This window comes from Tribolium castaneum, chromosome 4, assembly GCF_031307605.1.
Source record: "Tribolium castaneum strain GA2 chromosome 4, icTriCast1.1, whole genome shotgun sequence".
Classification (NCBI taxonomy): Eukaryota; Metazoa; Arthropoda; class Insecta; order Coleoptera; family Tenebrionidae; genus Tribolium; species Tribolium castaneum.
In genome coordinates, this window is record NC_087397.1 from 1,806,501 (window position 1) to 1,833,339 (window position 26,839).

General features: G+C 39.9%; 7 protein-coding genes across 9 annotated transcripts; 4 read left to right on the forward strand and 3 right to left on the reverse strand.

Annotated features, from left to right (window-relative positions):
* Positions 1 to 108: 108 nt before the first annotated feature.
* On the forward strand, positions 109 to 5,495 carry mus101 (mutagen-sensitive 101). 2 transcript variants are annotated; one of them, XM_008192056.3, is made up of 15 exons: positions 109 to 250; positions 296 to 435; positions 488 to 731; positions 787 to 1,055; positions 1,108 to 1,409; positions 1,458 to 1,546; positions 2,185 to 3,307; positions 3,354 to 3,467; positions 3,522 to 3,811; positions 3,861 to 4,052; positions 4,358 to 4,475; positions 4,520 to 4,590; positions 4,638 to 4,880; positions 4,927 to 5,147; positions 5,195 to 5,495. In XM_008192056.3, exons 1-15 carry the CDS (start codon positions 164 to 166, stop codon positions 5,391 to 5,393), a joined length of 3,702 nt encoding a protein of 1,233 aa, XP_008190278.1. In that variant the 5' UTR covers positions 109 to 163; the 3' UTR covers positions 5,394 to 5,495. The 2 variants fall into 2 exon arrangements, with proteins under 2 accessions (XP_008190278.1, XP_008190279.1); XM_008192057.3 differs by having other exon boundaries at positions 491 to 731.
* Positions 5,496 to 5,914: 419 nt separating this feature from the next.
* On the reverse strand, positions 5,915 to 10,471 carry LOC661411 (synaptic vesicle glycoprotein 2A). Its single transcript, XM_967569.4, has 3 exons — positions 9,312 to 10,471; positions 8,403 to 9,267; positions 5,915 to 7,076 (listed from the first exon to the last, which is right to left on the reverse strand). The coding sequence occupies exons 1-3, from the start codon at positions 9,367 to 9,369 to the stop codon at positions 6,437 to 6,439; spliced, it is 1,563 nt and encodes a 520-aa protein (XP_972662.1). The 5' UTR covers positions 9,370 to 10,471; the 3' UTR covers positions 5,915 to 6,436.
* A 174-nt stretch (positions 10,472 to 10,645) lies between these two features.
* Positions 10,646 to 13,654, forward strand: LOC107399222 (synaptic vesicle glycoprotein 2A-like). The gene is made up of 6 exons (XM_015985038.2): positions 10,646 to 10,775; positions 10,827 to 10,892; positions 10,945 to 11,269; positions 12,377 to 13,149; positions 13,201 to 13,488; positions 13,534 to 13,654. The coding sequence occupies exons 1-6, from the start codon at positions 10,748 to 10,750 to the stop codon at positions 13,575 to 13,577; spliced, it is 1,524 nt and encodes a 507-aa protein (XP_015840524.1). The 5' UTR covers positions 10,646 to 10,747; the 3' UTR covers positions 13,578 to 13,654.
* Positions 13,655 to 14,043: 389 nt separating this feature from the next.
* On the forward strand, positions 14,044 to 16,261 carry LOC661311 (synaptic vesicle glycoprotein 2B). The gene is made up of 6 exons (XM_015985037.2): positions 14,044 to 14,208; positions 14,324 to 14,648; positions 14,848 to 15,372; positions 15,421 to 15,559; positions 15,610 to 16,027; positions 16,073 to 16,261. The coding sequence occupies exons 1-6, from the start codon at positions 14,139 to 14,141 to the stop codon at positions 16,132 to 16,134; spliced, it is 1,539 nt and encodes a 512-aa protein (XP_015840523.1). The 5' UTR covers positions 14,044 to 14,138; the 3' UTR covers positions 16,135 to 16,261.
* Positions 16,166 to 17,090, reverse strand: LOC661250 (uncharacterized protein). Of its 2 annotated transcripts, none has more exons than XM_967423.5 (2): positions 16,950 to 17,090; positions 16,166 to 16,608 (listed from the first exon to the last, which is right to left on the reverse strand). In XM_967423.5, exons 1-2 carry the CDS (start codon positions 17,005 to 17,007, stop codon positions 16,247 to 16,249), a joined length of 420 nt encoding a protein of 139 aa, XP_972516.3. In that variant the 5' UTR covers positions 17,008 to 17,090; the 3' UTR covers positions 16,166 to 16,246. The 2 variants fall into 2 exon arrangements, with proteins under 2 accessions (XP_972516.3, XP_064212546.1); XM_064356476.1 differs by lacking the exon at positions 16,950 to 17,090 and adding an exon at positions 16,660 to 16,934.
* Grx3 (Glutaredoxin 3) lies at positions 16,987 to 17,874 on the forward strand. Its single transcript, XM_967373.5, has 3 exons — positions 16,987 to 17,128; positions 17,176 to 17,589; positions 17,641 to 17,874. The coding sequence occupies exons 1-3, from the start codon at positions 17,082 to 17,084 to the stop codon at positions 17,816 to 17,818; spliced, it is 639 nt and encodes a 212-aa protein (XP_972466.1). The 5' UTR covers positions 16,987 to 17,081; the 3' UTR covers positions 17,819 to 17,874.
* A 1,314-nt stretch (positions 17,875 to 19,188) lies between these two features.
* On the reverse strand, positions 19,189 to 26,831 carry LOC661092 (sodium/potassium-transporting ATPase subunit alpha). Its single transcript, XM_967276.4, has 10 exons — positions 26,500 to 26,831; positions 25,935 to 26,084; positions 25,612 to 25,784; positions 22,392 to 23,780; positions 22,082 to 22,340; positions 20,085 to 20,357; positions 19,793 to 20,038; positions 19,557 to 19,745; positions 19,395 to 19,509; positions 19,189 to 19,342 (listed from the first exon to the last, which is right to left on the reverse strand). The coding sequence occupies exons 1-10, from the start codon at positions 26,621 to 26,623 to the stop codon at positions 19,231 to 19,233; spliced, it is 3,030 nt and encodes a 1,009-aa protein (XP_972369.1). The 5' UTR covers positions 26,624 to 26,831; the 3' UTR covers positions 19,189 to 19,230.
* Between the last annotated feature and the right edge of the window lie 8 nt (positions 26,832 to 26,839).

Consider the following 26,839-nt stretch of genomic DNA (forward strand, 5'->3'; position numbering starts at 1 on the left):
ATGTTTTTTATTTAATATTGAATGTTTTCTGATATTTTTATTGTGGTTTTATTGTAACATAACGTGTCGATTCTGTGGTGTTAGTAATTTGGTAAAAAAGGCGCATTTCATAATTTTATCATAAGAAAGTTATTGGTTATTGGCGGTAAAATTGTCTTGCAAAATGGACAAAATCCGGGTGCTTTTTATCCTGCCTGCGAATTGCAAAGACCAGAGTGAGGCCTCGGACATCATGCTTCAAGCCTACGAGGTAATTCCAGTCAGTTTATAACGTTTAAAAAAATATTACCTGTAGTCTTGCAAACAAAACGTGGTAAACGTGTCTTGGGTGGAAGAAGCGAATTTTAGCACAATTGATTTTTCCAAAACCGATTTTGTGGTTTTCCAAGACTTTGAAGGCAAAAATTTTGAGTCCCTCAAAGAGAGCAAGTGTGCGTAAGTTAGCCAAGTCTTGGCAGACACCCAGTTAGGAATCACTGTTTTGCAGCAGAATTTTGGGACCTTGGTGTCTCTTAGTTTGTTTGATGGATGGTCGCCCCATCCCAAACTACACATGGCCCATTTACAACGTCGCAATGGCAGGCTGCGTCGTTTCGTGCTCGCACATCCCCAAAGCGAGAAAACTCGAAATTAAGGAAAAAGTCCAACTAATGGGGGGCTGTTGCACCGACCAGTTAATGTCAACTAACACACATTTAATTACAGAGAGCGTCAAGTCTGAGAAGTATTTGGTAAAGTTATCGGTGATTTTTTTGTATTTTTTCCACTAATGTTGGCGATAAGTAGCAAGCAGCTGAGCGGGGCTTGAAATTGATGGTTTCGCAGTGGGTGGAAGCCGTTTGGGAGGAAAGTCAAACGAATAACATACATTGCGACGACGAAAAGTTCAAAAAATACCGCTGTTTGCCGTTTCACAATCTCATAATTTGCTCAACCGGCTTTCCCAACACTGAAATGAGGGCAGAAGCGGCCCAAAACGTTGCCAAAAACGGTGGTATTTTCACGGCGTCTCTGACCGTCGCAAAGACTGATGTTTTAATCGTATATGGGGTCGGGTGAGTTGCGAAAAATCCAAACCAACCGATCATAAACACAAATCGGTTCCAGTGGTGTTTTGAGCAAAAAATACAAGGCAGCAAGGGCACACTCTAACATTTATTGCGTGAGCATTGATTGGTTGAATGATAGTATAGAAAAGGGCTACGCCCTGCCCCACGCTTTATACACGGTTAAAAAGGGCACTTCAACGCCCACTAAAGAGGACGAGACTTGCCCCGATTTTTCAATAATCAGTGCCATAGGGGAGAGCAATACTACGAAACATACAATGCTCGAAGAAACTGTGATGGCGAAAAAAGTACAACCGTCATTTCTTACAACAAATCGGATTTCGCAAAATAAAAGAAAATGTAGTTTTGTTTCGGTTGAAAGTTGTGGTTTTTATTGTGAATTTTTAGGCGCGGGTAACGAGGAAATGGGGAGAATTATTGACGGACTTGATATCAAAAAGGCCAAAATGGCAGGACAGTATTTGGACGGGTGCAGTGTACGTATTTGTAGAATTAGGAAAAATGTATTAGATGTTTCAAAACTACAAAAACGCCAACTTCGATTTTACCGAATTAGCGCGTGCAATTTCTGTTACTGTTTTTGTTCAAACATACAATATATAATTATAATTAAGTTAAGTACACACAAAAGTCTTCATTTATTTTTGTTTTTTTTTTTTGTTGATTTTTATAATGAAGAAGCATTTATTGTTCCTGTCCATATTTTTTTATTTAATTTAAATAATTAACATGAAAACACTTAATATGAAACCTAAACACCCCTTGTAAAATAAAATAAGAACAAAAAGATAAAGCTCTCTGTATAAAATTATCAAAAAAAAATAATTTTGTTTTGCTTTTTTTATTTATTTTTACTTTATCTCTTTCATTTGGTTTATCAGAAAAATAAAAGAGTATACTGTACTGTGCTATTTTGGAAGATTTTTGCAAAAAACTCACAAAATTACGAGCGTTAGAGATTATTTTTGCTAAAAAAGCTAGAAAACCCACACATTTTAGCTAATAATTTTTTAAGTCAAGAAGAACAAAACTGAACAGTTTTTAAAAACTGCTTGTTTCCGTGAATTCAGCAATTTAGCTTGAGAAAAAAAATTGAATGTAGCTCCGTTTTAAGGTCTACTTGGCCGGCTTCAAGCCGGATCAGAGAGAAAAGCTCGCAAAAATCCTAAATCTGAGCGGTGCCACGAGATACGACGACATCTCCGACCGCCTCACTCACATAATCGTCGGCGACACGTCTTGTCCCGAAGTGAAAATAGTGCGAGCAAAAAATTACTCAGTCTCGCTTGTCTCCATCCACTGGCTTTTGACCAGTATGGAGCAACAGCAAGCCGCAGATGAGGAAAATTACCTAATTAATTTACACGATTCTGATCGCGAGCAATTCAGTTCGCCACTTGGACGAAAAGGCCTCACTTTACTCAGATCTAGCAAAACGCTCACTTCGAACGATCTGGAAGCTGCAAATGTGTCGGCGACCAGTCCGTGTGACGCGGAACTGGAAAGCGATGCTTTAATGAAGCAGTATCGCAAAACGGTGACAAACGATGATACTGATTCTTTAATGCGGTTGATCAAAGACGACAGTAAATTTAATTTGGACGCTTTGGAAGGACGCAATTCAGACGTGTCGAGTCAAAATTCGGATCAAACGAATCAAGACACGAATGTTTTCATTGGCAAAAAATTCCTTCTGGTGAATTTCCCAGTTGATGAGTCGCAATTTCTGAAGGAACAGATTGAGGGCGCCCTTGGCACAATCATGCCAAAGACGTACAAAGGCATTCCGGATTACGTTGTCGCCCCAAATTTTATCAAAACCCCGATACAAACCTCCGCACTTGAAACAGTCAACAGTATATGGGTGTGCGAGTCGATTCACGAAAGTGACGAGGTTCCCATAGCCTACTACCACCGCCCCTTTGTCATTTGCGACTCCGCACCTCTCGAAAATTGCGTCGTCACAATCAGTGGTTACTCATCCTTTGAGCGAAATTTCCTGAAAGAGTTGATCGAAGCCCTGGGCGGGACGTCCCAAGAACAGTTTGCCAGAGTCCTCTGTGTTGAAAAAAACCTCCAAGCTTCGACCCACTTGGTCAGTTTCGAAGCAGACGGCAAAAAATACGCAGCCGCTGTGAAATGGGGGCTGCCAGTGGTCACAAAAAACTGGCTGTTTGAGTGCGCCAAAAGCGGGAAACGCGTACCAGAAGACGAGTTTTTGGTCGGCGAAGCCAAAGGTATTATATTTTTTGTCCACCCTGTGTGTGCTAAAATACGTTCCAGCACCCACTAGGCCTGTCCTGACTTCAAGCAAACAATTTACGCCTATTTCCATGTCAGGTGGCCGCAAAATGACACCCTTGAGCCAAATTCAACCGTTAGATATTAGCACGTCTGGTAATACCGTCTTTTGATTGATAATTTTTTTCGCTTATTTGTCGTTTGTGGTAGAAAAAACCCCAACAAACCCCCGTGTTTTTAACGGAGTTGTCGAGACGCCAGATCCGTGCAGTCAAGTGACTCCGATCAACAAATTAATGGAGGAAGTTCGCAAAACTAATCTTTTAGGGACTCCGCAAACACCACCGATGCCGAAGACTTGGTATGATGTTGATACGCCCGAAAGTCCGTTCGGTGCGTTTATTCGACCGCACTTGTCGCCGAAATCGAAAAAAGAGTTGATGCGTTACATCAATCGCATACCGGATTTTGTGCCGCCGCCCCAGGAACGAAAATCGACTGTATGTTTGTTTTTCAATTGGTTTTAAGTCTTATCTTTTTTTTAATCAGCCGTTATCTGAAGTCAAGCGGCGTTGTTGGAGAAAATTGTTAGGGCAACAGGGACAGGACAGCCCAATTTCTAGCAAGGTGCAAGATGAGGCTTGTGCTAGTCGAGCAGAATGCGAAATAAATGATGAAAATAGTGGCGATGATGTGAAGAATTCGTCTCAAGCTGAGAGTGTCACTGATAACACTTCTGAGGTAAGTGTTAGTCTCATTTATTTCGCGAAATAGGGGAGTTTTCTGACCGAAAATGCACTTAAACCTTGAAAATGTTAAAAATAATGCTTGAAAAACGTCGCAAATGTGACGATAGCTTGAATGTTTTTTATTATTCTTGACTAAAAAATATATGTTACGCCTTGGCTATTCTCGAAAACGAAATACTTTTATTAGAAGAAAATTAATAATTTGAATGAATGGAAAACACGAAATTTGTACACATGACTACACCCTCGGCGTTTAGTCTGCGGTCCGCCCCGTGTAACCCACTCATCGTATTGCAGGCCAACACTCAAAATTTGTTTGTAAACACGAAACTTAGGGAAATTGAGGACATGGTGCGGACAATTAACGACAACCGGAGAAAAAGTCGCCCGTTTCAGTCAGAAGTGCCGGCGGAAGGTTGTATTTCCGTCATTTATTATTTTTTTATTACTTTTCTTTAGTTGGTAGCTCGGCAGTTAAAGACTCGCAACCGTTCACAGTCGGCTGGGATTATAACGAAGAACCACCGATTGTAAGTCACTTTATTTGTTTTAACACCATTTCAAGAAAAAATTCCAGCAACAAGTCCGCATTTTCATGATCTCGGGCATGAGTAACGAGGAGCGACAGGCAATTGTCACAAAAATCGAGGCTCTTGGGGGCCAAGTGTCCGACTTGAATTCATTCGACCCGAAGTGCACTCACTTGATTTGCCCCAAGCCGGCGCGGAACGAAAAAACCCTCTCCTGTATGGCGTCGGGAAAATGGATACTTCACGCTTCATACGTGGACAAGTGTGCCTCAGCGGGAAAATTCCTCCCGGTATGTTAGGCACTTTGGAGGTGGTTTTGTGAAACGGCTTTTGCAGGAGGAGGAGTTCGAGTTTGGCAATCCCAAGGCCAGGGACAATATTAAAGTTTTCGATAAAGAAAACGAGTTTAAGATGCAGTCGGTGCACTGGTGGCGGCGCGAAATCAAGAGGAGAGGGTACGGCGCATTTCACGATATGCGAGCCATTGTTGTTGCCCAGAAGAAAGAGCCGATAGTTAGGGTGATTGAGGCGGGCGGGGGGCAGGTGCTGGATGTGGCGTAAGTTGAAATTTTGGCAGGGTTTTGGGTTTTACGCGGGGTTTTAGGCCTCCGTTTAAGGAGAACGTTCACGCCACTCACTGCCTTTTGGAAATTAAAAGTGTCCCCGATTTTAGTGCTTATCTGCCGTTGGCCCAGCAAGGGATTTTGTGTCTGAACACGCTGTATATTAGTGATTTTTTATATAGGACCAATAAGGATGTTAAGGACGCGATTATTCCACATTTTACCAAGTTCTACACGTGACCTGTTGTGTTGTGTTCAGATAATTAATAAATAAATGTGTTCTTTCGTTTTATTTTGTATATTCGTCGATCTTTTTTTATAAATACATGATTAATTTGCAAATGAGTTTGTTATTACTTCCCTACTTTCCTCACTAATTAAAAAAATCGCGAGAAAAAACATACTATTGCAAACAAAATTTAAAAAATTAAAAAACGGACGTCTATCATTAGCACTGGAGTAGACTTCGGTGAAGCTATAGGACAGGAAAGAAGTACACACCTGGGTTAAAAATTCGAATGATTTATTAGTCTATAAAAATAATTTAAGCGAAAAAAAATCGTAACTTTCGGAATTTCGTAATTATAAAGAATTGTAGAAATACTCTGTAAAGTTAATATGCGTAGAGAAAAATACAAAGCAGTCGATCATTTTTTTAATAATCTTGTGACAAGTAATATTTGTTTTATGTAGGCAACCAACATTGCTCAGTTTACCAAAAAAAAAGCGGTCGAATTTTTTTATGTAAATAAATACAGCAGTTTCGTATAAAGTACACTCTTTATTTGGTCAGTAATGAAAAAAAAATTTAAGCGCCGGCGTCGTGCCGGGTTCCGGTTCCGGAGCGTCACGACGCCGGGTGTTACTTTTATCAGGATAGCAGAAACACAGGGACATTTTCGATGAGGGATCGATAAAATTTATTTACCCCTTCATGACATTCACCATCTGCCACCCAACTAGGGCTGCAGCAGCAGGTGTTAGCCACTCCAACACCTCGTCCAACACTCATCAAAGAGAAATTTCCTGACGTTCCTTATAATTATGTAACACGAATGGCAAAAATGTATTAATTGGGAAATTCCATCAAAATATTACTGTTAGTCACTTATCGATGAATAATAAAGGCAGTTTGAAACAATCTCGTAGTTTTCCTTCATTTTGCAACGAAATGATTCTGTTACTAACGTCCACAAAACCAATAAGTAAGTAGCAACAAATAATTTATCACACAACAATTATATAAAAGATATGAATTATCTAACAAAAAGTCACTCTAAGAATCACATTTTCGTATCAAAACTTGAAATGACGGCAACTTCAAGATCGGCACAGCCCCCCTTATGCCCCTTTTGCGACGGGATAAAGTAACAAAGTCCCGCGCCGACTAAAACACTAGCAGCCACCACAAAAATCGGGATTTCGCAATGTTGGTCCATTAACAGTCCAAAAATTACATTACTAGCCATCGCCCCAATTCTCCCAGCACACATTGTCAGACAAATAGCCATAGCACCCACATTTGTCGGAAAAAGCTCCACCACCACACTCCCAATTGTCATATTAGCTGTGACCATCGCCGATTGAAAAATCGAAGCGATGATTAGATTCTGCCACGAGGCGGTCAACCAGTAGATAAGACTAGCGCTGGTACCACCCACCAGCATGGTACCGAACGGGATGGTCCTGAGGGACACCCTCGCCGCCAACCATCCCGAAAAGGCGTTGGTCAAAATGGAAGAAACGCCCATGATGATGGTACTCCTAATAACCGCAGCTTCGAACGATGGCTTGCAGGACGCCGGCTTGATGGTGTTGAAAAGGGCCAGTTGCTTGACAGTGACGGTACTGTTGGGGTTGAGCGCCTGAAAGCGCTCGAACCGGACGAAGAGCTCCGGAAGCCACCAGCCGAGGCCAAAAGTGCTGAAATGTGACGTTAGAGAAACGCGTGATACAGCTATTTGAAGAGATTTGCATAAATCAATGACTTAGTACACAAGGAAACAAAGAGAATTTGTTTAGTAAAAATAGAACTGTTATGAAAATTTTCCCTTATCATCGGGATTTCGTCGACAATTATTTAACTAGAGAATTTTTTCATGATTTATCTTGTGTGCTCGTGGGAACGTTTGCACAGATTAGGGGACCCGGCAAACACATTTTTGCAAATTTTTGTAGGTCGCTATGAAAACAAACCAACGAAAGTCGAAATTGCGCAAAAACCGGTTCGGCATCGATAAAATAACAAATAAATTAAAATTATTTCATGCTTGTACTTGAAAAAATACGTGCGTCATCGAGAATCACGTGGCGAAAGTTGACATAAATTAACGGCAAATAATTCAATCAATCCATGAGTTTTAAGGCGATTTTTAAAAAATTTAATCCTAAGATTTGTGGCACAATAAATAATATATTCTTTCAAAAAACAACTTACTTATCGGAAATCAGCTTTGGATACTAAAGACCGATTTACACTTACAAAAAACGAAATAAAATTTAATTCAAGTCTAAACTACAATAATATATACAGGGTGGCTAAAAAATATGGATACAGTTAAATATTATAAAAACTATTCATTATAACGTATTGAAATTTGGTATATGCTTAAGAGTATATAAATTCTCTCGTTTCAGATGTTTATCAAATTTTTATTTCCATTTGTTCTTAGGATACAAGGCTAACTTGATTTTTTTTAATGACAAGAAAAGTCAAATTTATTATTTTAAAAAGAGCATCGTTTTCTGAGTTCTATGGTGTGCCACATCAAAACTTAAAAAAAATCTCGAACTAATAAAATTTTAAAAAATGTAAAATTTTCAAAAAAATAATAGCTAACGTAATTTTTACTTTAAATAAGAGATTTAATCTTTAATAAATATTTTATAATTTTATCGATTTTATTTAAAAAAATGCGACGTTGGCGTTTTTATATTTTTGAAACAGTTAATATGTTACCTCACTGAATGGCAAATCGGACCGAAAAATTGCTAAATTTGGCACTACATACACAACTTTATCACAAGCATAGATCACAACTACTGAAACTCCGAAAGTACTATTAATTAAGTCATATTTTGGCAAAATATTTTTCTAACGGTGATAAACTCGAGACAATGCGTAAAAATCCTAAATATTTTCCAAGTCTCACTCAATGCTACAATAATAAAAAACAAGAGACAACCTTAACAAAGTCTTTAAAACTAAATACTTTAATCTGTTTCCCCAACAAAACAACATTGACTTACCCAAACATATTCGTAAACATGATGCTAGTCGTGAGCAGAGTTAAAAAAACGAGCGGAGGCCTAAAAAGACTCTTAAACTGCCCAAACATCTCTTGCAAATTTTTCACCGTCTTCCCCCTACACCTCAAATTATCCTCAAACGTTGCAACTCTCACTTCCCGAACTAAACTCTTGACTGGAAAATCCTTCGCCGGCCTTCCGGTATTGACCACGAACATTTTCCTCAAAACAGCCAAAGCTTTTCTTTGGTCCCCTTTAGCGAGAAAAAATTTGGGACTTTCGGGCAAACGCATGAACCAAAAACCCGCCACTACCTCCGGTATCACCAAAATTATCAAAAATACTCTCCACGAAGTGATTTTAATGACCGATCCGACAGTTACCGAGATATCAATTGGCAGGATAAGCCAGGCCAGGAGGGGTAAAAGAAGCCAAGACGAGGTGAAAAAAATCCCAGAGTAGCAAATAATAGCCGAGCGGTACTTGGGGGGTTGGAATTCAGCTAAATACGAAAAAATTATGCTCCCAGGGGCCCCGATTAGAAACCCGTTCAAAAATCTGCAAATTATTATACTGAACACTGAGGGATTTGTGACACAAATTATCGTGACTGCGGCGTTCAGGAGATGGGTAATGATCAGGATTTTCCTGCGGCCTCGGGCATCGGCCAAAACGCCCCACAGGAAGCTGCTCAGGGCGCCCCCCACCAGGAAACACACGTTCAAAAGACTCAGTTGGAAGGACGTGAGGTCCAGCTCGCACTGAGCCGCTGGAAGAATGTAAGCCGAGAGGCCGTTCTGGAAGCCGACACTGATTATGCAAATTGCACAGGCTGTGAAGGCCTCAAAATGGAATTTGCCGTAACCTGGAACGCACTACAATGACACAAAAATTGCAAAAAATTGGTACCTGTCAGGTGGATGGCTTGGTCGAAATCCATCGATTCGGAAGTTTTGTCTTTGACCATGATGGGTTGAATGTGACCATTGATCGGTTCATTGTTTTAGTTTCATAATTGTTGGGCAATTTTTTGTCAAGTAAGCGGTATTGGAAGTGTGTAACGGGGGCAAGGGTTGCGAGGCTACTAGACACATTTTTCTTCAAGAATTGTGTTTTCATAGCGGGGTAAATATTTGAGCGTTCAGCCGGGATGAGGGATTAGGGCAGTGCAGGCGACAAAAAGTGGGACAAGACCGAAAAATTGACCGGAAACATGAATTTTCAAAAAGAAGAGCTTATTGGTCTTGGCATGCTAGAATTTTATGTTTGTCGTGATTCCGAACGCATGTGTTATGCAAAATCCAGTTATTTTCGCCTAATTAATTCTTAAATAACCGTTTTGCGGATCAAATCCTGGACCGGTATTTGAACCGGCGCTATAAAATTCTCCCTTCCCCACTCTCCGCCCATGTATTATTTTTCGAAAAGTGTGCAGGTTGTTGACTGTATGAGCCACTCCTTCGAGAATTTTTCCTTTCATTTAATAAAAACCAACCAATCATTCACACCTAGCAAATAAAAAGGTCGGCAAATCCACCCTCGAGCCAAAAGGGTTGCTTAGGTATCTTCCGGGAAAGCTCCCGTAGCAGGACAGCAGGAAAATAGCGCAAGTGCGAAAGCTCACGGAATCGATAAGATAAGCTTGAATTAATTGAATCGACTCGTGTTTTAATATATTGGGATTTTTTACGATTTAACATAAATCTTTATGCTGGAGACTGCAAGAGAAGGGAATTTTTTTCTGTGATGGGTTTAGTTTCGAATTAATTGATGGTACAGTGCGTGTTTAAAGTCTTGCAGGTGGCTATTAACGACATGTAACGACTAATTTATATTTTGTTGGATTTTAAACGCTCTTTCAGGCTGCCTTACAATAGCCACTCTATTAGGGAATTAGAAAAGTGAGAAGCTCCCGAGATTTTAGGGGAGGATTCAGTCCGAGCGCAATATTTAAACCTTAAATTCCCACAAGGATTTTCAGGCAAAATTAGGCAAAAATGAAATAAATCCCACTTTATTAGTCGAGATTAAAGCTGAGGTCTCTCAAACATGAGCCGCTTTGTTCCACACAATAATGATCTCAGCAAATAGTTAAACACAGGACAATACCTGAATAAACGTGACAATGTTATTGTTTTGGCCATGATGTGAAAATATCGTATATTTTATGCGGCGAATTTTTGATGGACCGCATGCGTCATATTAATTACGATAATTATGCTACTTGTGACAGGGATTAAATTGTTTCTTGAGTAGAGAACCTAAGTAGGCTGAAATTTGCTTAAATAAAAGAGCGCTTTCATGCACTCGCTCACATTTGTAATTCGGCAACAAATTAGCTCGAAATGAGTGAGAAACACTTGTACTCTTATGGTGACTGTGGAAGGCTGTGAGAGTGCTGATCACTAAATCACTTCGTTTCAGATGAGTTTAAAATCACAGCTGAGAAATTCAAGAATGTCGAGTTCGAAGAGGCACTGGAACACACCGGTAAGTGTCCGAATAACCATTTTTCGATGAGAAAAATCACGATTTTTGGCAGGTTTTGGGAAATACAATTTGGCCCTAATCCTGATCTGCGGTTTGACTCTTTATGGGGTCAACAGTGAGGCTTATGCCGTGGGCTATGTGCTGCCATCGGCCGAATGCGACTTGGAATTGGACACTTACATGAAAGGGATTTTAACTTCTACCAATTTTATTGGGATTACCGGCACTTGCTGCATCTGGGGTTACCTATCAGACACAAAAGGGAGAAAATCGGTGCTCACAATTAGCTTAATTTTGGCTTTTGTCTGCAGTGTCGCTGCGGCCTTCGTGCCTTCCTTCTGGGGCTTTGCCATCCTGCGATTTTGCAATGGGATCTTGTAAGTACTTATTGAAAAAAAATTAATTACTGAAAAAATTACAAGAAAAAACTAATAGATGGCCTGTATTTTATGTATAAATAATTCAGTTACAACGTAAACAGTTCTACTTGTTGCAGAATAAATTTCTTTGAAATCGAGAAACCAAAAATCTACAAAAAATCTCGAAAAGCACGAGAAAGTAGTTTTCTGTAAAAACATTAATGTAAAAGTAAAAATTTCTAATAAATAAGTATTTGAAATAATTACCACTCGGTGAGGAGAAATTTATAATTAAATATTAAAATAGATAAATATGCATTTAAACTTTATTAAAATTCGTTTCACTGCCAGTGTTTATGTCAACAATAATCTGTTCTAAATTACGTATTTATTTTCGCGTCAGAATCTAAATTTCCAAGAAATTGATTTGTAAAATAGCGAATTGCTGTTTACGCCAAATTTGAGCATAAAATATTATCCTTCTCCTACTTTCTGAGGGTTCGTCCAATGTCGGAATAAATCTGCACTTTGAAAATACGGTCGGTATTTTTATCATCCTTTTATGGACGCCATCAATTGCGTAAGATTCTGTCACGTGTTCCCATCAACATCTCTAAAGAAGGCAACCCGGAATCGCCATCAACTTTAAACTTTAATTAATTACTCCTTACGGCCAACAATAATAAAAGGTTATTTGCAACACACATATTTGAGCAGGGATTAACTTTTCCAAACAAAACTTACATAATTCATGCAAATTACTGGATGAATTAGAAACCGTAAATAATTTATCTCGTTTCAAGAGCATTTAACTCGATTACGAGTTACGTTTCCTTTAATTATTTGTTTACGACTCCAATTAATCACTTGATTCGCATAATAAGCGCTACTCGTGTTGCGTTATGAGTCCGCTGACTGGACACTAATTTAAAAAATGAGAATTAATTGAGAGCAATTTAGCGGCCCGAGCCACGGGTCAAATTCTCCGAAGAAAAAATTAATTGTAATTAATTGAACGATGATTATTGCAAGAACCTTCCCCCAGGCTGTGACCAAGTTAAAAGTGGATTAATCACAGTTTCCTTCACCAAGTTTCTCGAAACTAATCGAATGAAATAATTGCAGTATTGCCGGCCCTTCTGCCATTGTCTACGCCTATTTCGGCGAGTTCCAGAACCGCATCTACCGCTCCACCGCCATGGCCTGGATGAGCCTCTTCATAGCCCTAGCCCTGATCACCCTCCCCGGCCTGGGCTGGTCCCTCCTCCCCCAGCACCTCCACCTCTCCATCTTCGGCCTCACCCTCAACTCCTGGCGCCTGTTCATGCTCCTCATCAGCATCCCCAACCTTCTGGCCGCCATCGCCTTCATCAAACTCCCCGAAAGTCCCAAATTCCTCTACCACAACGGCCAACTCGAGGAAGCCATCCAGGTCCTCCGCCAGATCTATACAATCAACACGGGGAAGCCTGGGGACACGTTCCCGGTGGAGAGCCTCGACGATAAAGTCCTGCTCCAGGTGGACCCCAACAAGAACAAAAACATTCTGATGGATTTTTGGGGGCAAATCGCCCCGCTTTTCGTGCCCCCACATTTAAAATACTCGCTGGCTTCGGGGGTGATGCAAGGGGGCGTGTTCGCCGTCTCCAGCGGGGTGCTCCTGTGGTACCCCGACATCATCAACCAGCTCTCGCATTCGGCCAATAGCAACGTCAGTGTGACGGTTTGCCAGGCGTTGTCCTCAGTTGAGGAAAGTGCAGAGGAAGCAATTAGGTGTGTGGAGGACAACATCAATGACCAAGTCTTCATCCAGAATATTATCATCGGGGTTGCGTATTTGGTCTTTTATGTTGTGTGGGGCTTTGTGGTCAATTTTCTCGGGAACAGAAACTTTTTCGGTAATTTTCCCCAAAATAATTAACTGGGGATTAATTTCGTTCAAATTTTAGGACTTTGTATGATTGTGTCGGCCGTTTCGCTGGTTTTGCTCAATTTTTTGACGCATAAGGTCCTGATTGATGTGCTTTTTGTCGTGCTTTTGACACTGCCAGGCATTTGCGTGGCTGTTATTAATTTACTGATGGTGGATATTATCCCGACTCATCTCTGCGGCATGGCAGTTTGTTTGGTCATGACAGCTGGGAGGATTGGAAGTATTGTGTCCAGTTCGGTGGTTGGTGTCATGTTACAGTGGAATTGTACGGTCACTTTTAATCTATACGCTGTCAATCTCATAGGTAAGAAGGCCGCTTATTGGGGTTTTAATAAAATTTTTGTTTCAGTTTGTTTGCTACTTATTTTCGTGTTCCCGAAGCACTCGACGTAGCAAAACGCGGGCAAGATTATTTATTGTGATAAACTTTAGATTAATGAAAATATATTTATATTTTTTAAAATAAACAATTTGTTTTCCTACCTACCTCCCCAGTTAATCCAATTGGAGCCGGTTTTGACCAAAACTGAGTTCGTGCCACAAACAATTAACATTTACATAATCCCAAAGATTAATTAACAAAGACATTTAGTATAATGGAAGAAGCAAGTCATTTTATTTAAAAAATGTCGTAGAGCAACATTCGCCTTCTTGGAAACAAAGAACATTAACTTTGAGTAAACACGTACTTATTTATGATTAGAATAACTCCAATTAATTAAAATTTGTTTTCATAAAAACGAAATTGGGAAATCTTACTTAATCTGTTGCTAAGTCTCTTAAACTTCGACATTGTGACAAAAGCAAATTGCATCACGCCAGACCACTTTTAATTGATATATAAATATCCAAACTTTCGTACATCGTCTCATTATTTATGATGCTTCAAGATAATTAACAGTATTAACACCGACAAAAATATTTGAGTTTAACTCGAGCTCGTGTGCTAGGAACATGGCAAAGATAAGCATGGAAATTGAAACGAAAAAAGATGTGCCTTTTGAGGAAGCCATTTCCAAGACCGGTAATTATCCAAAAAAAAACAGTAAATTCCTGCTAGTAGCGTATTATTAAGGGTCACACTGACCCAGACTTTGTTAATTTGTCCAGCCTCTCGGTGAAAAATCGATTTCTTCTAGGTTACGGCTTTTTCAACCTTGCCATTTTGCTAGCCTCTGGCTTGGGCCTCATGTGCGTCATCGTCGAGACAATGATGATGATGTTCATTGTACCGGCGGCCCAATGCGACCTCGACCTCAGCCTTTCCGAGAAAGGTCTCTTATCATCAGTCAGCTTCATCGGAGTTGTAGTTAGTTCCTACATGTGGGGCTATTTGGCCGACACCAAAGGCCGCAAAATTGTCCTCGAATTGAGTCTCTCGATCAGCGCCGTCACCACCGTCGTTTGCAGTGTAGTGCCATGGGTCTGGCTCTTCATCCTCCTCCGTCTAGTCAACGGCCTAGCGTAAGTCCAGGCCAAAAAAGCGCAAATTTTTCAATCATTCTCTCGAGATTTATTCAACTTGCTTTGCCGTCTGTCTGTTTCAAATTTTCCCACTTAAATGAACGAACGAACTGAAATTTTGCACGCTCACGTAATCCCCGCAAAAATGAAACTCTTAGTTATTAACGTATATTTTACATGTAGAAAAACATTTTTGCAGTATTGGAGGCGCCTCGTCCGCCGTCTACGCCTACTGTGGCGAGTTCCATGACAATCATTACAGGCCCAAGGTAATTTCCTGGATGTCGACATTCGTGGCGTGCGGAAACATGTTCCTGCCGGGCCTAGCCTGGATCATCCTCCCCGCCGACTGGGAGATTGATCTTCCCGTTTTCGGGATCATTTACAAGCCGTGGCGGCTCCTCCTCATCCTTTACACCCTCCCTTGCTTGATTTGTGCCGTATTTATCCATTTCCTGCCCGAGAGTCCGAAATTTTTGCTGACGCAAGACCGCAAGAGGGAAGCTCTCGATATTTTGAAAAAAATGTTTGTCATCAATAAGCGAAAAAGTGAGGATTTCTACGGCGTCGAGAACATAATTTGGGAAGAACTGTCCGGTAGCGAATTGAAAAAGAAGCAGGGTATGTTGAGGACGATGTGGAAGCAAACAGTGCCGCTGTTCAAGGGGGAGCTTTTGGTGAAGACGCTCATGATGTGTTATCTCCAGTTCGGAGTTTTTGCCTCGTAAGGGAAATTCTTGAGTCGTTTTCATTTGTAACGAGGAAATTGTAGCAATTCTGGTATTGTTATGTGGTATCCGGAGATTCTAAACCGCATGTCGCACTATGTGGAAGACCATTCGGAGAGCGACGTTTCTTTGTGTTCGGCAATACTTTCGGAGCAACCACACGACAATAATACTCTAACTGATGTAATGACGCCTTTCAGCGGTAAAATCAGGGCTAAATGATTTTTTTTCAGGTTTTGAAAGTGTGTAACGACCAAGTGAAGCCGCGAGTGTTTCTCGTGTCGCTCCTCATGGGGGTGGCATATGCCATGATTTATATTTTCATAGGAAGTGTTATCAACATTTTCGGGAAGAAACAGCTAATGATCAGCTTTGTGTCGGTAACCACTATCACCGGACTTGCATCGCAATATGTTTACGGCTATAATCTTATCCAATTTCTTGTTGGAATCTTCCTAATGGGCGGAGCTGGGATCGGAATAACCAATGCCATCGCAGTTGATTTGTTCCCAACTCAGGTCAGAGGGATGGCTCTTGCCGTTTCCTTGATGTTTGGAAGGATAGGCGCAATGACAGGAACTAATATCGTAGGACCACTGATTTACAAATTTTGTGATTATCTGTTTTATTTCGTCGCCGCCGATCACTTAAGTAAGTTATCAAACCAATTTTTTTCTCTCTAATTGGTGGTTTTAGTATTAATTATTGTGGTGTTGTTGCTGCCGTCGTCGCCACGTTTACCAAAACTGACGCTTTAGGATGGAATTATAGGATTAAATAAATAATGAATTGTACAAACAGAACCGGCTTTATTTAGCTTCTTTCTGTACATAAAAAGACTTAATTTATGACTTTTATATAAATAAAAGATTACGTTTTAAATAATTTGAATTTTTTGAAGTACTTCTGGACCTCGTCCTTGGGGTACGGCTTAGCCACCAGACACGTAGGAATGTTTTCCGGTTGTTCGATCCACAACTTATGCTTGATATTATTTTCGCTTAAACTATCTCTCAGTTTGTTTAAACTGCCCTCGTCGGGGGCCTCAAGTACGACCTTGTGCATGTTATCCAAGTCTTTTAGATACATTTGCACATGTTCATCGTCATGAAACAAGTGTGTGACTGCTGTTACGGCATGACACGCTTGTGCGATAACAGCCCCCACGGGCCACCCCAGTTCTTTTAAAAGGTCCCCCCTCACAACAACATACTGGACAATCCCATTCATTTCTACGAAAAAATATTCAATGTCAATGACATTGATTATGTCTAAGACTGTACATTTTGCAATCGGGCAAAAAATAAAAAGAATGCGGATATTTTGGTACAAATCTTGATACGGCATGTGCTACTTGGTGCAAGTGATAACGAAAAAATGCAAAATGTTACGATATCGTGGCTTTTGTAGTAAAAACATATTGCATAACCCTACTTTCACTCGAAGCGATAACTTCGATTCAGACGTGCCATAAAAGCAAAAAACGAGGCAAACAATAAAAAAAATACAAACAAGGCGAAATAACGCAATTCTAAGCGCAATCAAACATTTAAAATGATAAAAAACGACTCACCAATTCCGTCACGTTGGTACGACTTGTGTTGGCGAAACTGCCTATCAAGATCATTCATTTCTAACCTAAAACCTACCGGAAAAAACGTTTAATTGGGCAAATAACTCGGTTTTTAGTGAGTGAATTCACAAAATGCCTGGTTTGTTACCGGATCCTGCTGCTTTTGCAAGTGCTACTAGGTAAGTTAGTCCAGAATTAAACTTTTGTGTCATTTGCCCGAATTCAGTTCTGGGGCCCTAAGTGTGGTCCACTTTGCGGCTGATTGGGCCGAACAGTGTGCCCAAGTCAACGACGTGCTCGACACCTATTCCAAACGTCCAGAGTACGCCTCAATTAAATTTTACAAATGCCAGGCTGAGGACCTCAGTGAGGTGTCCCTCAAGTTTAAAATTGAGGCCGTGCCTACAGTTTTACTCTTCCGGTCTGGGAAAATCGTCGATAGGATAGACGGGGCCGATCCCGCCAAAATCGCGGATAAAATTAAGGCCCACTGTAATTCCAAAACTGAGGGTGTTCCTCTAGAACAAAGGCTGAAAGCGTTGATAAATCGGGCCCCCGTGATGTTGTTCATGAAGGGGGATCGGGAGACGCCCCGGTGTGGGTTCAGTAGACAGATGATACAAATATTGAATGATGTTGGGTATTCACCAATTCATTAAAATTGCCATTGTTGTTAAAATAGGGATTTTAGGGCTGATTACGAGACTTTTGATATTTTGACCGATGAGGAAGTGCGTCAAGGGCTCAAAACGTATTCAGATTGGCCCACGTACCCCCAGTTGTACGTCAAAGGAGAGTTAGTCGGGGGGCTGGACATTGTCAAAGAAATGCAAGCAGGGGGCGAACTTGCGGCAGCCCTCAAAGTGTAGTCTTTTTATCACTAGATGATGTAGTTCTTATTTATCAATAAAAAATAAATACATAATTATTGTTTCACTGTTGCACTAATGTTTGAAACCCAAGTCATGTACTGACTCAAGGGGGTGCAGGTTGACAATTCACCCCCAGTGACGTCGTGTGTGCTAACAACGCCCTTAATGTACCATTTATTTTCGTGACGGAAAACAAGACCTGCCCCCTCACTCGCGTGACTTTAAGACACTCCTCTAGCTACAAAAAATATATAAATAAAAAAGTAACAGTTTTTTTTTGTTTTTAACACTTTTGGTACAAAATTTGTCGTTGGTGACCAAAGGCCGAAAAAAATCAGAAGCTTCGTGTATACACTCATCTGAGTCAAAGTACGTCTGATCTATGATTCGGACTTCATTTTTGTCCAAAATCGGCTGTTTGACGATTAAATTGTGCTACAAAAAATTATTTTATCGAGAATTCAAACTAAGCAATCACGTCCCAGCTTGGAGTCACGTGGCCCGCTAATAAGCCAATAAAAACCCCGATTTCGGGCACGTGACTACTTAGTAGCTACTTAAGCTACAATTACTTCTTTTTTAACGTCTCCAGACCAGTCGATACAAATTGCCTTGTCATTGAACTGGAATTTGTCTCTGATTATTGCGATATCGTTTGCCAGTTGATTGGCCAATCCCTTGTAATATTTGTGGACGTTTATGTTGTTTTTATTAATCTGAAACAAGTCATTTACGCAATTTGTATTTTTGTCGCTATATTGCTACTTTATGAAGATGTGGATGGTCGTTGATGTTGATTATTTTATTCGAATAGTCAGTCGAGACGTAAAACGAGTCATTTCTCACACCCCCATCAATATTATTGCAAAAACAATGTGCCGCTAAAAATTCAAATTGGCCAATGATAGCCACTTTTGCGCTTAAAATACCTGTTATGACAGTGTTTGGGTGAATAATTGTGCCGAAACAAATTAACTCCAATTGATTTTCATGCCGGATGAAGATTCCAACATTCCAGGGAAACGTTTGGTCGTTTAGGGACCGGCCACACTCTATTAACCATTTTTTATTTTGTTGCTAAAAGTTTGCGTACTTACCGGTACTGACTACCAACGCTTGACTTGATACAAATACGACTGAAAATATACTTTAGAAAAGTATAATTTGCGGCTAATTACGTACCTATTGAGAGAAGAGAATACATTATTGCGAGAACGTGTTAAGTGGCAATGAGTGAAACTGGTTCTGCCACCAGAAGCTACTGCGATTTTACCAGTTAGTTTTGGGTTTAACTGGGATTCTACGTATTCTAAAAATAAAACAACACCTGATGTATTTCCCAGTCGATAAAGACAAAAGAAAAACAATTTATCAATAAATAAATATTTATTATCTGTATCTACAAATAATTAATAGTAAGTTTCTTGTCGGTACCACCCGTTTGGAAACTTCCTCATGTGCAGTTTTCGCAACTCGTCAAAAATCACGATAAATAAGGCAAAAGGCAACGAATAGCACCACCTGGAATTTAAAAAATTGCAGTAGTTGGTTTTTTGCAACAAATGTTGCCTACCATCTGAACATAACCGGATAAAATTTCAAATAATTCATGTCGGGGAGGTACGACAACATGCAAGCCACCACAGTCTCAACCACCAAGCTTATATTTAACACCATATTGCCCATTCCTGAAAAATCACAAAGTCAGCATAAAATCGAAATTTGAAAGCGTCACCTTGGCGAAAAATCGAATTAATCCGGGTTTTACAAACGATCAGATCGGCCCATTGTGTCACCACCACACTGATCATAAAAGCCGTATAACACGTGTACTCCAACTCTTTCCTGCTCTGGTACGACCACTCCTGTCCGTACGAATCCACCAAGTCGTTACAACTCTCCGAGTCCCATTTTTGCCTCAAACCTGCAACTTTTATAACAAAAAAACGTCCAACACGTGGTAATAAGTACCGAAAAGTTGCAACGGCATGAACCCATGTTCGGCCATGATGGCAAAATAGATGAAAAAGCCACAGGTCGCCTCAATAATCCCGATATGTCCGTACGCCAAAAAGTACAATTTTCTTGTGACGAGATTGTCGGTTTTCGGGTTCCTTGGGGGCCGCTGCATGATGTCGCTTTCGGCCTTTTCGTACGCTAAGCTTATGGCCGGTAGCATGTCGGTTAAGAGATCGATGCATAAAATAGCCATGACACCTGAAAAATCGGTTATGTGGGGGGTACAACATGTTGAGGGCGGTACCCAAAGGTAAGGGAATGTTTCCGAGTACGAAGGCCAAAAACGGCAGGATTTCGGGGACGTTTGAGGCTAAAGTGTAGGCGATTGATTTTTTCAAATTGTCGAATATTTTGCGGCCTTCTTCAACTCCTGTAATAATTGAGGCGAAATTGTCGTCTAGGAGGATCATGTCGGCGGATTGTTGGGACACTTCCGAGCCGGAAATGCCCATGGCGATGCCAATGTCGGCCTTTTTCAGCGCCGGGGCGTCATTGACTCCATCGCCGGTCACGGCGACTGGAAGTTGAGGCGTTGGACGGACGCTAGCTAGGGGGGCTGTGAAGTTAGCACCCCTTGACGGGTCAACAGCGGAAAGAAATTGAAATCTACTTGTTAAATGTTATTTATTATTGATAATTGCATTTTTTCATCTTTTAAAATGATTGAGATTTTTTTTGGAAACGATTGGTTGGGACAAATGACTAGTAAAACAATTTTTTCGGTGCGACGTGTCAACATTTTGTAATAAATAAATTGAAGAATAATTAAATTCTTTTACGATTGTTCTAATTTTTGACAATTTTTACGAAATAAAAATAATGTTTCTGCATCAAAATTGAAAATTTTTTTTCTTAAATTTCAGTTATTGTGGTTCTACGGTTCGGTTTATTTTGGTAGTAAATTAAAAAACATGTTTAAAAGCTTAGAAAAAGTAAGTATAAATTTTTTTTCGACCAAATTTTGTCATCTTAGGGTTATTTTTGACGAAATTTCGCCCTAAAACAAACGACTTGAAGTGAAATTAACGTCAGTTTTATTTTATTTTTGGGATTTTGAGGCATGTTTTGTCAAAACACCACCAATTTAGCCTTGTTTTGTGGGTTTTAGAAGTTTATTTGATCAAATCCTGTAAATGAGTACCTACCTGATTAAAAAATCACGGTAGGCGTGTTTTTTATGGACACGACATTTTCATTTTGGGTGACTGTAACACACTTTTGCTTAGGATTTTTTTTTATTTTATGTTTCAAACAAGAGTGAATCCATTTAGCTACGAGTATTATAATTAAATGAGCTTAATTACGAATTTATTTTCGATTTTAATCTAATTACAAAAAAATTTTGTAATGTTAAATTTCTTTCAAAATACACGATTCGGTTAAATGGACAGAATAGATGGATGTTGTTTTATTGTGCTTATTTTTTTGGACTGGTACTTAATCACAAAAGTCGACAAAAAACTGGTGTTTTATTATTGGCTTTATTCGGCAAACTGAATAAAATTGTCTTTAATATTCGCCATTTATTCGCATCCAATGCGAAATTTAATTTCGTGTGAAGGTTCGGCCCTAGAACCGGTTAGCGTCCTATTACTTGCGACGATGAATAATTTGACCAATAAAAATAATCTCCTACCAGTTTATCTACTGCACAAAAAACTGCAAGACGATTGAGGTGTTTGTTATTGGTTATCGGTGCGATATTGCCTCCCAACTGTAAAACAGACCAATCACAAGGCGTTTCAAAAGGTGACAAAAGACTGTTGTTTCATTATTTGTAATGGCGGGCCGACAATTGCTAAATCGGCCCGAAAAGTCGGGCGAAAATTACATTTTCCGAGCAAACTAGACACCGTCTAATCAAGAGTGTTAATTATTTTGCAAAAATTCTGCTAAAAAAAAAGGCGAAAAATAATTTTTTGCTTGTTTCATTCGATTTAATTCGTTTTTGAACAAAAGTGCAATTATTTAGGCAAAATGTGCCTAAAAATTACTAATAAATCCCTAAACTCGAATCTTTATCAGAACTAATCCGACAAAAGACGTAATAGTTTTCTCGGATTTGTTAAAATAATTAAATAGTGTAGGTACTGATACTTCCTGAAAAAAACCTGCTTTATAAAACAATAAATTGTGAAAACATGTCCTTTCACTTGATGAAACCCATTTTTTTTTATTAATTTTCGAGTTATTTCTGGGGGTGCTAACTCCAGCCCCCTAATTGGGGCCCTGTTTATTTACCGATTTCGCCAAGCCGTTGACACCCCTCCACAATTTGTAGTTTCTGGGTGGGGGAAGTACGCGCAAAAACGATTTCCTTGTAATTTTGCAAGACATGATCCAATTCGTCATTGGTCATGTCCCGAAGGGTGGACCCATGAATGACTATGGCCTTGTCCTTGAAAGTTGGTATGGTCTCAATAATATTGATGTTAAACGCATCAATCGATTCCTTGGCTTGGAATATGCCAACTTGGCGCGCTATCGCTTTCGCCGTTATCTGGAACCATTAATTAAAAAAAAAATAATAAAGACACGATTGGTCCAATACTGGATGGTCCCCCGTCACCATAATCACTTTAATCCCCGCTGTTTTACACCTCTCGACTGCATCAGGCACTTGGGGCCTCGGGGGATCAATCAGAGACATAAAACCGACGAATCTCATCTCCCGGCGAGGAAAATTCGGAGGTTCGGCACAAAACTGATAATCCTTGGTGTAACTGGGATCGAGCAACAAATCGCAAAATCCCAAAACTCGCTCCCCTTTTTCGGCCATTTTGGTGCAGGCTTTGTCGCAAATCCGGCGCAAATCATCCGTTAGGATTTTCGTTTCGTTGTTGAGGAAAATGTTAGTACAACGTGCTAAAATCCGCTCTGGGGCTCCCTTCATGACCATCAAACACCGCCCATTTTCAAGCCCATGTATGGAGATTTGGTACTTGGTGGTGGAACTGAACGGGATTTCCAAAAGTTTGGGATTATCGTGGCGGAATTTGGACGGTGATCCTTCGACTTGTGTCAGTTCTACAAATTTTAAGATAGCTTCTTCGGAAGCATCTCCTCGGACTTGTCTCAAGTGAACTGGTTTGTTCTCCTCCCCGTGGACGAACTCAGCTCGGTTACAAAGCGTCGCACAACGCATCAATATTTTAAAACCTTCGTTCCCGGTGTAATCTTTCGCCTCCTCTTGCTTGATGGTCGAGTCAGCATGGATGATCTTGTTATCGACCCAGAAGTGGCACACGGTCATTTTATTCTGAGTCAAAGTCCCAGTTTTGTCCGAACAGATCACCGAAGTGGACCCGAGAGTCTCCACGGCTTCCAGATTCTTAACCAGGCAATTTTTCGCCGCCATTTTCTTCGCCGTCACCGACAGACACACCGTGACCGTGGCCAACAGCCCCTCCGGCACATTCGCCACGATGATCCCAATCAGAAAAAGCGAAGCTTCGATCCAGGAATAATCCATGGCTAGAGCCGCCCCTCCGAACACCACCCCCAAAAAACAGGCCCACACGCTGATAATCTTCATGAAATGCTCCAATTCCCGGGCGATTGGGGTCTTGTTGGGCTGCAGTCTGGCAGTGAGGCCGGCAATGCGCCCCATGACGGTCTGGTCGCCACAAGCCGCAACTATGCCTCTGGCAGTGCCTTCGACCGCGTTGGTCGAGAAGAAGGTGAAGTTTTTCGTTTCGAGGATGTTGTCGCTTGTGCATTCGCTGCCGCGGAATTGGGGCTCGGACTCTCCGGTGAGGGCCGAGTTGTCGACTTTGAAGCCTTGGCTGTGGATTATGCGAATGTCGGCTGGGATGCGGTCGCCGAATTTTAGCTCTACCAAGTCACCGATGACCAAGTCTTTGGACATTATGGTCATGGTCTCGCCGCCGCGGATCACGGTGGCTTTGGGGGGCACCATGTTCGCGAACGACTCCATTATCTAAATTGGGGAGTGTTTAGACAGCTTTGGTGTATTTTGTGATAACAAAGCAAAAACAAATGTTTTGGGTGGAGCAAAATGTTAATATCAATTTTGTCGTTTCGCGAAAATTTATTTTGGCTCGATAAATTTTTGTGTGGGTTTTCGTCACCACCTAAGCATGCTGTCTAAATTTTCCTTTACAGCTTGAAACAACTTGAATTTTATTTTTTTAACAAAAATTGTGGGCTCTAGAATTCTAGAAATTGTTTAAAAAAATATAAAAACACGTGTAATTTTAATTAAAAAATATATCTCACAGTAGGAAAAGTCCTACATAACTTTTTTAGATGTGGATATTTTAGGTTTAAAAATAACAAATGTTGATGCTTAAAAAATTGACAGTGACGTTTTTCCGTTCTTCCTACTTTTAAAAAATAGGTAACTCTGTCATCGAGCTCTAAAACATGCAGCTAAAGTAAACAACACTCTGTAGAAAGATCCTAAAGCTGTCATTAAGCTATCAGTGTTCCTGTTAATTTTTCGAATAAACTTTTATCATCCCAGATTACGGTTATTGACAACATATTGGAATTATATCGTGTAACCTTGACCTATCTTATGCAAATGGCAATGACTTTATGGCGTTTTTAATGTGGGTCAAGGTTGGTAAAATTAGGATAAAAGAGAAGATAAACTCACAATTATTACTATTAAGTTCATTGATTTTTTTGAATCCAATTTTTTTACCTAAAGCACTATTTAAAACAACAGGAAAATTTTTCGAAAAGGTAGATTATGCTTAAAATACTTTCATTGAAGCAACTGTGCACACGTGGATTATTTTTAGCTCCGCTTAAAGATCGAAATATTGTGCCAAAATAAATTCTCTCCGACTCCGCTCTTTTTTAAATCATTTTTGTCATTTTTTTATTTGAACTAAATCGTATACAAGGTAATTTTTTGAGGGCCTACATTAGAAACTTTTTAACTTCTCTAAGTCAGAGCTTTAAAGTCGATCTAAATCGACCATTTTGAGTTTAACTAAATTATTTCCAAAGTGGCTGAGCTTTCGGAACTACGAGAAATAGGCGCCAGCTTAAAATTTTTATTTAAACTTTTATTGCTTTTGGATTCTCCTTTTTAGCAAGGGTTTATTTAAAATATCACAGCTCTTGAATCCTTTGCGATAACCGAATATTTTTTTTTGCATTCGATAACCAAAAGTTCGAAGAGTCTTCTAGAATTTTCAAAATTGACAAATGTCAAAAATCAAGGCTAGTATGATTTTTTGAAAATTGTTATCAAAAATCGGCTATAGCTCAGTTTTTTCAAATGGAACGAGTATTTTTTTAACGACAATTGAAAGAACATCGACAATTACGATAATAACTTTTATTAACAAGTCCTATACAGTTACAGTTTTAGAAATAATCACAAAAGACGAATTTTTCTTTGTAATTTTCATCGTCAATCAAGCAGGCCTTGCAAAATGGTTAACAATTGACAAACATTATACTTAGTTTTTGGCTGATTCATCATAAAAGAATAATATTTAAGTATGGTTTATTTTAACTTAGTGGATTATGTAAAATAAGTCAGTCAGTCTACCATTGAATATTGAACTTTTTGAATGAAAATGCTAAACAAATCGATTTAATAGCACAATTTCATCGCATTTTTCGAGAGTTTACACAATTAAAAATGAAAATAATGACTTAAAATTCGTTTTTTTTTCGTTTATTTAAGGAACTGTAAAAGATAGGTGGTTACTATTTGCAATTTTAAAGGCTTAGCTATATTAGAAATTAAAAAAATTGAAACCTTGCATTATTTCAAGTTTTGTACAAACCTTTTGGCTTTTGTGTTCCTGAAAATACATGAAACATCCTGTGACCACCACAACGGTGACCAGAACGCATCCCAAAATCAGATTATCCGAGTCCGTTTCATGTGTGGTGGCCATGCGGATGATAACAGCCGTGAAGCACAAAAAGGCCCCAATCCAGAGCAGGAGCGAGAAGCCTAAAATGCGGTTTTCCGTATGAAATGGACATTCTTTTACAAAATCCAGAGTTTCTTCGTAGCAACTCGCGTAAACCAGTTAAATTTTAAATATAGCCTAAACGCTGGTCTATTTCTGGCCCCAATGATGATTAACGACAGATATCTTACCATGAGTTAGCGTTCGTATGAATTTGACGATTTCCGGCGTTTTCGTCGACGGTGTCAGAGTGTTTGGTCCGGTTTTGGCGAGGATTTCGGCCGCCTTTTCGGGGCTTAGGCCGTTTTCGCGATCGGTTTCGAGCCGTCTGCACAAATCACCTGCAATTTGAATTTGGCGCTGTATCACGTGACGGGAAAGTTTTCCAAAAATCGAGTGAGCTCACACCGCATGACGTCAGTGATTCGATTCGAAATATAAAAAATGATAAACATCGTAAAGTAACAATGATTTTCGCTCGGTTTATGCGATAAATCACATGAGTAACGATTTAAAAGTGGAAAACTCTTATTTACACTGAGTGGTGTTCGCGATTTAAGCAAGCAATGTTTAGTGTTGTAAATTCATTTGTTTGGGAGGATCGTATTGCACGACCCCATTCGTGCTAAAAATAAAATGATTTTAATTAAAATGATGGGGGATTTATCGGGCCCCCGATGTGGGTCATGTTTTCTCAAGAGGTGCGCCTTAATTAGGCAAATAACGCGGAAATCAATCGGAAAAACTGGAACTTACTTAAGGCAACCGAGTGGGTGTCGGTTATAACTTCCTTCCTGAAATTTTCGAGGCGCGCAAGACTTATCTCTTTCCTCGAGAGCGATTTTTTCCGTTCGAACTTCTTCTTAAACAGCGCCGACATTTTCACCAACCACAATTTACTTTAATAGGAAAAATAAACAAAACCGGGGGACTGTCAGCCAAACATCTTAATTTAATTAGAAAGTGTTAACTCAAGGCACGCGCTAGTACAGACATTCTGCTAGATTCGTAAAGAGCCGAATTTTTCAGCGCCGCTGAATTCGAGCTTACGCGCGTCGAAATGATGCGAAAATTTTCAGAATGTACAGCAAATAAG